We start from the raw sequence: 14,058 nt of genomic DNA on the forward strand, positions 1-14,058 counted from the left end.
TTTGAAATAATCAACAAGTGTTGAATTATTTTATTTTCATTTTAGTTTATCCTGAATTTGTACTGCGTGTTTGAAAAAAATGTGATACACCAAGTGACCTGCTTTTTCGTTTGGAATTTCTACATAATTAAGAGGATATCCTTGCTCACTCGCGTCATATTGGATGATACACTGTGAGATGAGGTGCATCACAAATATTGGAGAATTCGCTAGAATTGCAAGTTGACAAATCTTCAGAGAATTAATTTAAGCTCAGCCATGCGCGAAGAAAGCGTGACCACAATCACGTGGCATGGAATGGACGTTATAAACTTTATTATTTAGAAATTACAAAAACAAAAGCACATGTAAAAAATCACATTTTCTGAGATGTTGAACAATATAAATTCAATGAATTCGTACGTGAATTTCATACATGCATTGTCTGGAGTGATTCGATTGGTGTTTATGGAAAGCGAAGAAATTACCAAAAATTAATTAATTTTTTGAAGTGATTAGATTATAGACGGTGACGAAATGCACTAATCTCGGCATTACTCGGTACTTTTATTTTCGAGTTGACCCTCATGCCGAAGTGTACCAGTCTGAATGGTTGCCCGCCTTGGTGGTGCCGCGTAGGAAGAGTATCAAAATGGTACATTGGTCATCGAACGTAACGGCGCGAGTTCGGCTTCCCCAACTGTTGCAGTGAGGTTTGAGAAAAGTTTCAACTGGTTAATCCTTGGTAGATAGAAAGATAACTTTACTTCATCTTGAAAATGATAGTTTTATAAGGATATCTACATTAAACATGATACAACTGAGTATTTCAACATATATATCTATATTTTTGGCCAACAACATCGGGTCTTCAGTGAGTGTATTCACCTGAATGGAGATCGCTAGCGCTAGGCCTAGGCTAATCTCGCAATCTGTGAACCATGTGTTTTTCCGAATCGAAAAACATCATGGATATTGATTCATGGGTTCTAATTCGTTTTAGAGTCCGTGATTGATTCAAACGATGATGCAGTATTTCGCACCCAATGAAGCATCGCATCAAACACTTTAAGAAAATCGTTTTCCATTTCAGATATGATGGTCCAGTGGCGGGAACATTTGCAGTTCAATGTCTATTGACTCATCAAAGGTGTGTCCGCGACTGACCACGGACATCCATCACGACTATCAATTTATTGCTTGAAGCAAATAAATATCGAACGCGTGTAAGTAAAATTAATACCTAGGCGGTTTGCACTTTGCGGATATTTAGTCAGCTGTCATATGAAATGCATTTAAGGTTATATTTAAACAGTTAAGAAGCTTTCACGTGTCACATACAGATTCTCGTCTTCACTCGTGGAGATAATCGGAGTTGGGTTTCAACTAGAAGTTCCGTGCATGAGTTTCCCCTGAAACAACTACATATATGATGTATATACATCAAAGTGAAATTCTAAAATCAATCTCCTAAAACTGCAAACATTCGCACATGTGAAAGTACCCCAAAATGCAATTGCCAGCTTACGTAATTGAGTTCATAATTCAGGACCTGGTGAGCGGGCTACGGTTGCTATTTGCGAGGTACGTACCAGCTGAGCACGTCCCAAACCGACCGGAATATTGTGAAATACAAAAGATAAAGTGTTAATTTTGACGTCAAACGATTCGATCCATGCATTAGACTTTATCAAATATTCATAGCAACCAGTAAACTGGAGGACTGCACAACCGTCCTATACGATACTGCAGCAAGCCACATGAATAATGTATTCGTTTCTTGACAACGGGACGATGGAAATCATGCAGCGAGTCCGTAACTGTCAAGCGAGACACACATAAACGTGATGATATCTACAATAATTGTGCCATATGTACGCTGAAATATCGCCAATATGACAGATTCTTAACTGTTTTTATATATCAAGACAAAGACGAAAAATGGGACTTTGTGGAAGTAAGGACGGTGTCGATTCAACACTGACATATCATTTGCAAACGTGTCACGAACATGAAGCTGGAGTAAACTGTATGGCTGTGAGCGAAGATGGCTCGGTGATAGCGACAGGGAGCGAAGACCGAACCGCCAGACTGTGGAGTAGTAAGACCGAACGATGCGAGTGTATAGGTATACTGACCGGGCATCAGGATTACATCAACTGTATCCTGATCGAAGACAATTACGTCGTGACCGGTTCGGCCGATAAAACTATCCGAAAATGGGACATGGGTACATGCGAATGTGTGCTTGTCTTCAGTGGTCACAAGTCGCTTATTAATCGAATCATATGCAACGGAGATTTTATATTTAGCAGCTCGTACGACCGATCCGCCAGATGCTGGGATTTCGAGTCGGGGGAATGTATTCGGGTATTTAATGGACATAAACGAGGGGTCTATCCCTTGATATTCATTCCCGGGGAAGAAGAAGAAGAGCCTGTAGACGAATACGACTGGGACGCTACGAAAGACATCCTCATCACCGGAGCGGCTGACTTCATGGCCAAATCATGGTCATTTGAAACCGGAAAATGCCTGAAAACTTACAAGGGACACACGGGTGCAATCACTTGTATGGCGACTGACGCTCTGGGCAAAGTGTTATTTACTGGAGGGTCAGATCAGTCGGTCCGTAGCTGGGACATAGCCAAAGGTGACCAGCTCAAACTATTCGAGGGCCACCAGGGAGCAATTATATGTTTACAGGTAAAGGTACCAGCTGTCCACGCTCTCCAGCTGCACTCACGTCTCTCACTTTCTCTTCTTCCGGTGTCAATACCAAACACTCCCTTCATTTCTTCACTCTCCAACTTAAATTCCGTGTACCCAAAATGTAGATATCTCAAAATATAAACGCCTGATTTAAAGAACCTGCAATTGCCGATAAAAGAGATGGAAAAGAACATATCATAGAGGTCTTGCACGTGACGTCATGGTTTGTTTGCCAACCAGTGTTGAGATCTGCCATACATAACACAAGATAATAAAAAGCGGATTCACAAATTTTGAGGGTCTGTCATGTAATTGAGTTATTGCGTTTGCTAACCAATACGGCGTAATCGCGTCAAAAATGACATTACTGCAAGACCTCTTACTCTACTTCAGCATTGATTCCTTGAGCCGCAAAATGCGAAGAGGCCGTAAGAATTTTTTTCGAATCACAGCTACCTGCGTGTGGTTTACACGGCACCACGCACCTCTATCATGCTCCCAGCTTGAAGTAATTATAATAGTAACGCCTAGCTACCAGCTTTTGTTTTCCGTCACTATTTTGAGATCATGAGGCCACATCAAAACGATAGCAATGTCTACTTTTAGAAATAGGGAAATTACTTTGAATGATCATCATTTGGATTTGTAATGAATATTGTATCTACAAATTCATTAATAAATACACTAACTCGTAATTTGAAAACGCCCATTCTAAATTTTGTTTCCCAATGGATTATATAATATTGCAATCAAAAGCGTCATCGCCATAGTCATCGTCAGCGGGCGCAACTTTCATGAAATGAAACTGATAATTGCCTGTTCAGCGTGCACCATTTCAAGGCTCGATGAGACAAAACTCAATGATGAGAATGTATATAATATATTATGCCACTGTGTTTCATGTTAGCGCGCAGAAATATCTATTTTTCTCTTGTAAAAGTAATTGTTCATGTATCGGACTTCACATTAAGTGCCATTCGTTTCCCCTAGTTACAATATTTTGTTTATAGCTATAATTAAAAAAGAAACCACACCGACGTGATAATTGTTTATAGACTATTCACGTTGTTTCTAATTTCAATGTTATTTTGAAAATATCAATTACGAAACCTTGTGGGTGTCCATATCAAAACAGTATACGATAAGTTGATCGTCAATCAATGGGACCAAAATGGACACTTACCAATTCCAGATTTTTGCAGAAATTTCAAGTTTGATTCCTCGCCGTGTGTTGTTTTTCAATATTTACCTAAAATATTACGGCGATTATTAATCTATATGCATTTACCACAACCAATGGTCTAAAATCCATAAGTAGGACACAATAAATAGTTTCCTTGCTATCTAAACGGACACGCGGCGTAATAAGTTTATGATCTAAAACGTGTTCATCAGCATCCTCTTCAGATAAAACAAATTCCTTATCAATCTGCTCTCTTTTCTCAAAATCATGTCGTTATTTGAGCGGATTCATAAAAGCTTTTATAATCGCCATGTTTTTACGATTAGTATTAATTTCCCCCACAATAAGCACATGAATAAGGTAATAATCACAGTCTTTACTGAATTTTGATTTCTATATATCTGCCATATTATGATACGTTACAAAAATCAGCTGATTATTTCTACCCTAAATCAAATTGGATTTGACGATACCGTACTACAATAGATTGTGCACCAATCTAATTATGCATTTAATGTTCTCGGACATGTGCAGTCGTAATAAATGTAGAAAAAAATACCAGAAAATTCTACATAAAAGAATATGGCTTCATCCAAATATGGATCGATTCGACTGCAGTCTTTCCAACATTCAATTGAGATAAGAACCCCGTAAACACCACTTCTAAACAGCAATTTCAACAGGCACATCCGCTTCCGCTTCACTCGAAATACGCCAGAAACTGTCAAACCGACGCAGAAAGTTTGTGATACTTTTTTGACGTTTAATTAAAATATCATTTCTTCGAGTCTTGTTGGGAATTTTTGACGTGAGTGAAAACGATAAGAATTTTTATTTTGAACCCGTTCTCTCTCTCCAATCTTCGACTCGTCGATAAAGATGTTCGTGATGTTTGCTCGCGCTCGTGAATAAATAATATTTAACTGATACAGAAATAACTGGTCAAAATATCGAGTCAATTCAATTCGCTAGATGATAGTTGATATGTTACGCCCTATTTACAACCTGACATTTAATCCACATCGTTTCCACTCTTAATTTCAGAAATTGATTACATTCTATTCAGATAGCCGCAGTTGAAATGTATCGATCTTGCAGATTGCCTCACAGCCGCCCTACTGATTTCATTTGAAATCTTTATTGAAAAAAAAAATCATTATTGGTTTTCACTTGAACGAGATCGCAGTAACACCTTCACTCAATGGTCTCTATAGCAACTGGGGTTTTGTCAAATCAAATAAATAAATGCCGGACCGGTTTCTTTTCTAAATTCAATGTAGGTTTAGGAATATTTCTTAATTTTCTGTTTCGATTGGTGGGTTAGTGGCATAGGTCATAATGATTAACTCCTAGGTGCACTGCGATTATCATAGGAATTAGGGTTTGTAAAGGGTTTTTGGAACGTCGAAAAATGACTATCCGAATCTATTTGATACGAATTATCAATCAGTTTTCATCGAGCTAAAATGTAAAGCATACCAATTTAAGTAGTCGAATAAACACTCTAATCCGTATACACTGTGGATAATTGAAGAAGTCCTACAATTTTCATATGATAGAAATCATTGAAACCACAACGTTTCGGCGGTTGACTAACAGCAAAATTACATTTTATCTATTTTTGCTTACAATCATCATCAGGTGGAATGACCAGAGACAAAAGTAACAAAGTATATGATATAGATATATCTACTATACTTTAAACTCACAGGACGAAAATAGAAGATACATCATAATAAATTCTAACAATTAAAAGTTCGAATTGTGGGACTTCTTCAATTATCATACCCAATTTATGCGCAAATATACATTTACCATGGCAAAAACTATTTCATCTTTTATCGAGCCGACATGCAAGGTTTGTCTAGATAAAATTGGTAACCACAACCTATGAAAACAATTTCCATGTACAATTTCTATCATCTCGTTGTTGTATTCGATGTCTGAGAAGATGTCGAGGTGTGAAATAATTATGATGTTTTATTCCTGGTCAGATATTAAGCAGGAATAATGAAAACTATGTGCCGAGAAAGATCCTTTAAAGTATCATCATTACTTTTTCTGACTTTGTACTTACCTCTCAATTCACTGACATGATATTTCGTTCATCACCCACCTATCAGGGCGATAATTATGTGTCCAGGGATCATAAAGAGTAGAATATCGCTACCTGGCGCCGGGGTACAGTGACAGATAACTGTTTATTGCGGTGTAAATGGCCTTTAAATACAGGAATATGCTCAAATAACGCCATGCCTAAAGCCGATAAGAACTGGCAAGTGCGTATCATCGGCGAATATCAATTAACCTTACCACGGACTTATTCCTGGGCAGACGATCGTCTAATTTGAATACGAACTCAATCGGCTCTCAGTAAATGCACGCTTTATAAAACTGAGTTTCCGTGACACACGTATACCTTCGAAAAAAACGCATTCGGTCGCAACGTACGGTAATTACTGCAAACAACAGTCATCGGTGGCTTTTGATTTTCCGCCGTTTTACATTTGGAATCTGTTTGTCTTCACATCCGCTTTGACGTCATCGACAACAGCAACCGGCGTGATAGATGTTTTTCTAGGTGTTACTGATTCATATTGTATCATCTTCTCTTCCATCGTTTCATTCGATTTACGTGAATATTCAAACAACCACAACCCGTATTACCTTACGCTTGAAAAGACTACTGTTTCATCATGCATATTTGAAATATTCTAGATTGAAATCGAAAATCCAATCAAATCATGCTATTTTATTTTTCATGGACTAATTTAGGATGCGTGATTTCATTGCGTTTGAAAATCAAAATTTTGAAGATTTTACTCCGATGTGTTTCGTCAGAATCTATAATTCTAAATCTTGAACAGTCTTTTTGCCCAAAAATGATTAAAATGAATAACAAAAATAGAGAAAATCTGTGCGCATATGCCAGTACCAAATGTATACATGTGAGGCATTTGGCTACCTCTACAGGCTATTGGGAAGACGATATCAATGTTTATAACCTCACCAGCGCTTATTGCTGCATTGAATATATGAATGAGTAATATCATTAAAAAAGTTAATTATCAGCTGGTTTGATCGATATTTTCACTTTGTTTCTATATTATTCCAATCCAGAGATATGAACGAATGAAAAAAAAATTAAATGGGGAAAAATATTGAGAAAAAAATCAACAACGCGGACCGAGTGGGTACCCAAAAACATGGCGCCTAGAAACTGTAAAAAGGCTTGTGTGATGATGATAGTAGGGTGTCTGTAGATGTTCCTCCAAAATGAGACACGTGTATGGTGGTGATAGATTGGTGGTACCAGGGATGATAGTATAATTGATTTAAAAGGAGATTTACTATCATTTTGTTTGACGATAGTTCGTGATTCAATGTCACCAAAAACTGCGAAGAATCAGAGCTCCCTGTTTCAAGAAGAAGCAACTCCATTGTTATACGCCCATCTTTCAATGATTTTAGATGTCTGATATGTCTGGAAATTATACGATATCGTATGTTGAAACACCCCTATTCGCAAATAATGTTCTTTTACATCATTTTCATCTCGTCATCTGCCTGATTTTCACGTAGTATTTATTCACGCCGCGAGAGCATATATACCTCTGAAATGAAGTACGATTTCCTGATCAAATAACCATCATTATTAGACAAATAGACTGTCTCTCGGGGCTGCACTGCAGCCATTTCAATCATCACCATTATAGTCGGTCGGTCAGTCATGTCAGTCACTTCAGGGGATTTTTGATATTCGTCTCTTTGGATCTGGAAAGCATTTCCCTCAACTGTAAGAAAAAAGGCCATCGGTTCGTTAACAGGGAAGCGCTGGAAGTTGCACAATGTTCTGAAAATGAACCCTTTAGAAATGACCATAAAGTAATGAGACAATGCCTTAGTGTCGCTCCATGATTATCAGTGGCATCAAACCTATTAACACGAAATCTCATGAAAACCGGGCAACAAATATCAATTTATGAGAATTGGACGGTTTCGCACCATTAAACAAGCATATAACGTGTATCATAGAGCATCATTAGCAAATTGACATTTTACGTAGTTATTGGCGCTTATATTCATGTAACTGGCAGCCACAATTCACCTAGAAATATCAGACGGGATTGTAAATACACCCGGGGCTCGTGGGAAGGGAAGAAAAGCACTTCATCGGCCGCAACTCTCGTGTCAACTGCTGTAGTATTAAAACCGGAATTCAACGCCGTATTTAGTCGACTCGTACGTTGTGTCAAGTACATGTGTGACGCTGGAGTGCCGTCATTTAAATGGCAATTTTGACGTTTGAAATTAGTTTTTGAATGCAAAATGGCCATTTTACTAATAGATTGGTCGGTTCGATGACGGGCACCGCCCGTCGATCAGCTGCAGATTGACGTTGTTACAATGCGCAGCGTTAATTACGGTTTACCCATCTCAATCGAGTACAATCAAAACAATTAGTAAAATTTCATGACTGAATATCAGCTATATGCCATTAAGTTTCAAGAGTGATTTGATGAACGAATTTTCGTTTTCACAAGCCTGCAAAAGGTTCCGCAAAATTTCGGCCAAGTCGAAAGTAGACTCTTGAAAATATGTGAGTAGTGTACCAATGGCGTACTCGGCGTGCATGAAGTACAAAATTGAAAATGCGCAAAATGATGATAAAAATGCTAGTTCGAGACACGTCGATAACAAAATTATTTTCTACCATCGGCCTTCATAATATGTGTGTAGGCTTTAGCCTCATTATATTTTTTTTCAATTTTGCAATTCTGCTATTTGGAATAGAGGATTGGAAGCTTTTTCATGTAGGTGTACTCGTCGGCGGGCAATTACTTAATTCGTATCTCTCCCAGAATAAACCATGCAAATTGAACATTCACCTCAAATCAACTTTTTCATTTTCCATTATCTTTTCATATCAAATTCTTATTCCTCATAAGTGAAAATATGCAAATAAACCTGTAAATTCATATCTTTTATTCCTCAAAAGTGAAAATATGCAAATAAGCCTACATTTTTGTAAATTCAAATTTTATAGGTGGTGAATAAGATCATGTACACAGGTAGCAGTGACCATACCGGTCGCTCGTGGGTTACAGAATTCGGAGATTGTACCAGAATATATCGAGGCCATAAGCATACTGTTAGTACAATCAGACTTCATGAAGGACTAGGTAAGTTTGTTCCTAATATAAAGCTTATACATCTAATTCTGACAAATCTAAGTTGACAAGTAAAAAAAAAAAGAACATAGAGAAACGGAAAAGTCAAAAGAGAAACGGAAAAGTAAGGGAATCACCTGCTTACATTCGTATACATAAGACCTGTAACTATCCGCTTTGTATTCTGGTCTGGTATCAATTCGGCTCTTATCTCCGTATACAGACCAATGCAGTACCATCAAAAACATGATTGCAATCCTTTTTATATATGATTTATTGCTGCTATTTGCACATGCAATTGACCAGAATTAACAAGTTTACCCACCACCCTAATCCAGTCCCTATATGAGCCTCTCCTCGCTGAGGTTTGCGGGGTTGGGGGATGGGGTTGGGGTGTTTACGAAACAGGTCTTTTTACTTTTCCCATAGTGTGGCGATTTGAACCACATCTGAAGGATAAAGATTAGATTTAAATTACGTGAATATATTTTTCAGTTATAACAGGATGTGGTGACGGTATGGCGCGGTGTTTTAACGCCAAGTCCGGTTCGTTGAAGCGTGTCCTCCGAGGTCACGAGTCCGCTGTCAACACACTAGAGGTCGCTACTAGTCACATAAAAAATGTTGTGTAGATTATTATCATGTAAATACAACGAGAACTTCAAAATTACATGAAGGAATCTATAGCAGAGGCTATTCGAGTGCCGTCACAATGGCCATAAAGCGCGCTAAGCGGAAGTAAAAAGTTTTTGACGTATGAAACACGTGACGTGACTAAACCGCAATTTGTGATTCACTTCATCATTTTCCAGTTTCCAATTAAAGGTCTCAACGTTATAAACAGTTTCTCATTTGAAGTTCTCGTTAGATAGCTGGAAATATATTGAGCGACTTTCCAATTTTTCAAATAATTCGCCAGTCTCGAAAGAAAATATGTGTACGTATTTATGGAAAAGAATATTTGGGCGATATCCAAAAAGCTTTATCTGAATTTGAAATCATATGGTGAATTGTTTGTACATTGGATTGTTGTTCGCGTATGGTTTAAATGGTATAGCCCACACGTGCCAGTCGGGAACTACATCCTTTAGCCCAGACTGGACTTTCTGGTCAAGGAGCCCACCTTATAGACCCCCTTCTAGAATAGTCGTAATCCGCACTTAACAGCACCAGCGTCTCATGTATATATACATTATCCCGTTATTTACTATCGTAATTCTTTTTGTTTTATCCATTAGTATTCACAACATCAGGGGACGCTATCGCCCGCTGTTTCGATGCCAAGTCGGGCTCACTGAAACGAACGTTTAAGGGACACGAATTATCCGTAAATTGCCAACAGGTTAGATCTATTTATACGTTGAGATTACGAGGAGGGATTGTCGCCACTTGTTGCGGTTTTCCAGGTCCTGCGTTGTGAGAAATCCTTCAAATCAAATTCGAGTTTTATATACTCTTGCGTCAATAATGATTTGTATTTTGTCTCGTCTCGGTCTTGTGTGCTATACGTATAGGGGTGCATGCCATGGCTGTATCCGGCATAGATATGGATCTAAACATCATGTCCTCGACAAAATAACCTGTTCGCTTCACACGCCTCACATTTGCCTGACTGGTATCTTCATCAAATATAATGATATCATTTAAACTTCAAGCACAAACACAAATATATTCTCACACTCATGTGATTTCGATCATTCGAAATATTCGGAAACGATCATTTACAAATGCGATATTTCATTCGTTAAATAGCAATATTGACGTCGTTGCCACTAACATTTTGTGCTTGTTATCTAGATGAAGCTTGAATGAACCAATAGAGTTTCTATGCGTTGCTTAGCAATTATTGAATGCCTCAACTTCACCAGCATTAGAATCAATGTTTTAGCACTCAACATTCTTCCTATTTATGTGTTCTATGTAACTTGTCTTGTCTTGATGTGTTGTGTTATTCGTATCACGTATTTGTTTGTGCTTTTCTTCGTGATGCACGTGTTACATGAGCTCGGTGCTTGTAGTTCGTGAATGTACATATTACCATCTTCCGCGCCATTATAGTTTATCAGAACCCATCTAATCGCGTGAGGATATCCGATGTCAAAACGAGCATTAGCAACACAAACAATCGTTAATGGTTGAATTAAAAAGCTTTTACGGTCTAAAAAGTTTGTCTCGGATTGCGGCCTTTTAGATTTGTTGAAATTGCGGTTTTAGCTTTCGATGAACTCCACGAAATCAGAAGCGCGTTACAAAAACATTCATAATGTTTCCAAAGGTCAATTTAAAGAAATCGTACTCCATTTGATAATGTTTCCGTAATCATACATATTTTTGGTGATGTAAGGCTTATTTTTAAGGAATTATACCACTATACTCGTAGATCATTTTATCGTTTTATTTTCGGCAACCTTTTACAATTCGTTTGAACGCATTTCGCGTGAACGTATAGGTTCCAGAGCAATTATATAATTATTTCTCAGTCGCTCATCTCACTGTCTGTTGTCTAGTTCGAAATCATTCGTGTATTTGATTAAACATGCACACAGCACGATAATCCAACTAATTGCCCTTCCCCAAGTCACGATCGCCTTTTCACCATCGGCTTACCAACGATCGTTGCTATGAAATAGAAATTATCGTTCAAAAGCTTCGACCAAATAGTTTGTACTAACCATATCAAAATGGTTAATACGTAACTCAAGGTTAAACTAGAAGTGTTTACATCACAGAAGACTATTTAGTGATATCATGATATCATGATTTGAACTATATGAATTGAAACCATGCAGCTTTTCGCTGTATTTTGGGCGGTTCTCGGCTAACCCTGATAGCAAATTGGCTAAAAGTACTTTTGAAATTGCGACGCCGGATATGTGACAGACATCGCAATCGCTTCGTGGAACGGTTATTGTAGAATCGTCTACGTTGATATAAACCAGACTAAGCTACCGATATATCTTAGGCCTACATGGCATAATTCCAGCGCAAACTTTCGAGAGGATTTTGTTCCAGCGGCGCTCTACTTTAGAATGAGAATTGATCTTCGATTGAATATGAATGTGAATTCCATTCATAACTAAACACAATAGAAATGTAAAGAGTTGCGTGATGTTATTAACAAATCAAACTAACACCGAGTTGTATATACCCCATAGTTTCGGCAATATTAGTTTCCTCTATTGCGATGAAATGCTCCACTTTCAATAAATTTCATGGCAATTTCGTGATTTTTAAGACTTGGTGGACCGTATCCTGTTATATAATAAATATAAAATTATGTATTCGAAAGATTTACGGATGAAACATCTGAAAACTTCTGAATGTTACCTTGAAAAACAATTAAATAGAACGCATAATGGCGATCCGTTTGGAAGCCTTGTTCCATTCGACGTTATTCCTCAAACATTTCTTATTTTTGGACATCGATTTATTTTCGTAACCTTTTTGTTGAACATGCCCTCCTTCAGCGGAATATCATGCTCACCTCGAAAATGGAGGGGGGATGCGATTAATTCTACTGACATTTTGAAACGAGGACCGACTGTTGTGGTTATGATTCCCTCCACACTTCACGCAATTCAGTTATCGTAAAAATGGCTTTAAATGACGTCGGAAAACTTTAAATAATTCACTGTATATCCAATTGCTACAGAATATTGTTTGAAATTTATCAATTTTGTCAATACTGTGTATCTATTCGAGCCGAATAACTTACAAAACATATACATTTGTTGATGTTGCAGATAGTCGATGGAAGACTTTTCACCGGTTCGCATGACGGAAGTGTCCGCGTCTGGGATATCACGGGTATGAAGGATGACGTCACTTTCGGACGGGCAGACGACAAGAAAAACTCCGAGCAAAAGAAAGAGATCGAAAAACTGAGCGGGATGAAAACTGTCGATGGTAACCAGAATGGAATTAAAAATGGTGACAGTAAAATCATGATCGGAGATGAATACGCGGAGAGTAATATGCAGAACGGAAATACTGAACACCTTATTGCTACTTCAGATATGACGTCACAAAACAGAGAGAAAGGTCCTAGAGATAGATTCTAACTTTGATTCTGTCCATATTTCTTAGGATTCGGCTCTATTGATAGTTTTCTTAGGTGTAACTAGTCTCGTAGCTGCGTTGATATCATTCCAATCTACCAAATCAGGAGAATCTAATCTCCCGATTACTTCTCTCCTTTTCTATTGAAAATTAGGAAAAAGAAATCCGCAAAATTCTAAGATAAAACAAATCCCTTTAGAATTAAAGCTTAGATACGTTATTACAGCCAACCCCCGATAAATACAACCCCTTTACAACCACCACCCCCCACCTTGCACCAGGTTTCCGGGGGTGGTATATCGGGGGTTGACTGTACTCCCGCAATACACTTTATTTCTACAGAAAATACAATCTGTTATCTATTTTTCTCCAAATCTCTACTCTCACAAATTGAAATATGGGTAAACCTAAGAAGCCCTCATATCTTAGTTTTGGAAATATGTTACAGATTATCCCTAGCTCACAAAATTTCTGAAAAATAAGCACTTCTTAATGGTGCATGTAACCTTGAAATGAGATAAACTCATTAATGACTCATTACATTCACCTTATTTTCACCTATGCCGGGTATACAATCTGTGTTTCCCCAGCAGGGTGTGAATGTGTTTTTAGAAATGTATTGGTTTGGTGAATTTTGTAATATAAATCAACTACGATTTCATCTTAATAGATTTATTCGTTTAATCGTCTAATATACGTAATACAAGCACCATATTATCCATAAAAATGTAAATATAGTACCCAAATAAAGTGGAATCAGTTGGAAAATGGTTCTTTTGGGCCAGCTCCGCAGACTTACCAAGTCCAAAATGGGCTGAATGTGTATGTTAAGACTGGTATATGTTAAGATTCATTTCGCTGAAGGTTAGTTATAGCAAAAAAGTTGATCGCCCGGCGTTATTTTGGTATTTCGATCGCGGAAAAGATCTCTGGTTAGACTGACTTCGGGGTTCA

At 37.8% G+C, this 14,058-nt stretch overlaps 1 protein-coding gene across 1 annotated transcript; it reads left to right on the forward strand.

Annotated features, from left to right (window-relative positions):
- Positions 1 to 1,920: 1,920 nt before the first annotated feature.
- On the forward strand, positions 1,921 to 13,106 carry LOC141915559 (uncharacterized). Its single transcript, XM_074807136.1, has 4 exons — positions 1,921 to 2,685; positions 8,922 to 9,057; positions 10,284 to 10,387; positions 12,789 to 13,106. Exons 1-4 carry the CDS (start codon positions 1,921 to 1,923, stop codon positions 13,104 to 13,106), a joined length of 1,323 nt encoding a protein of 440 aa, XP_074663237.1.
- Positions 13,107 to 14,058: the final 952 nt, after the last annotated feature.

Source organism: Tubulanus polymorphus, chromosome 1 (assembly GCF_964204645.1).
Source record: "Tubulanus polymorphus chromosome 1, tnTubPoly1.2, whole genome shotgun sequence".
In the NCBI taxonomy this organism is placed as follows: Eukaryota; Metazoa; Nemertea; class Palaeonemertea; order Tubulaniformes; family Tubulanidae; genus Tubulanus; species Tubulanus polymorphus.

What these genes read in the sequence shown, in the direction of transcription:
- LOC141915559 (XM_074807136.1), top strand. Translation starts at nt 1,921, where the DNA reads ATGGGACTTTGTGGAAGTAAGGACGGTGTCGATTCAACACTGACATAT. An exon ending in GAGCAATTATATGTTTACAG is followed by an intron (nt 2,686 to 8,921) that starts GTAAAGGTACCA and finishes CAAATTTTATAG; the next exon opens with GTGGTGAATAAGATCATGTA. An exon ending in CAGACTTCATGAAGGACTAG is followed by an intron (nt 9,058 to 10,283) that starts GTAAGTTTGTTC and finishes TTTATCCATTAG; the next exon opens with TATTCACAACATCAGGGGAC.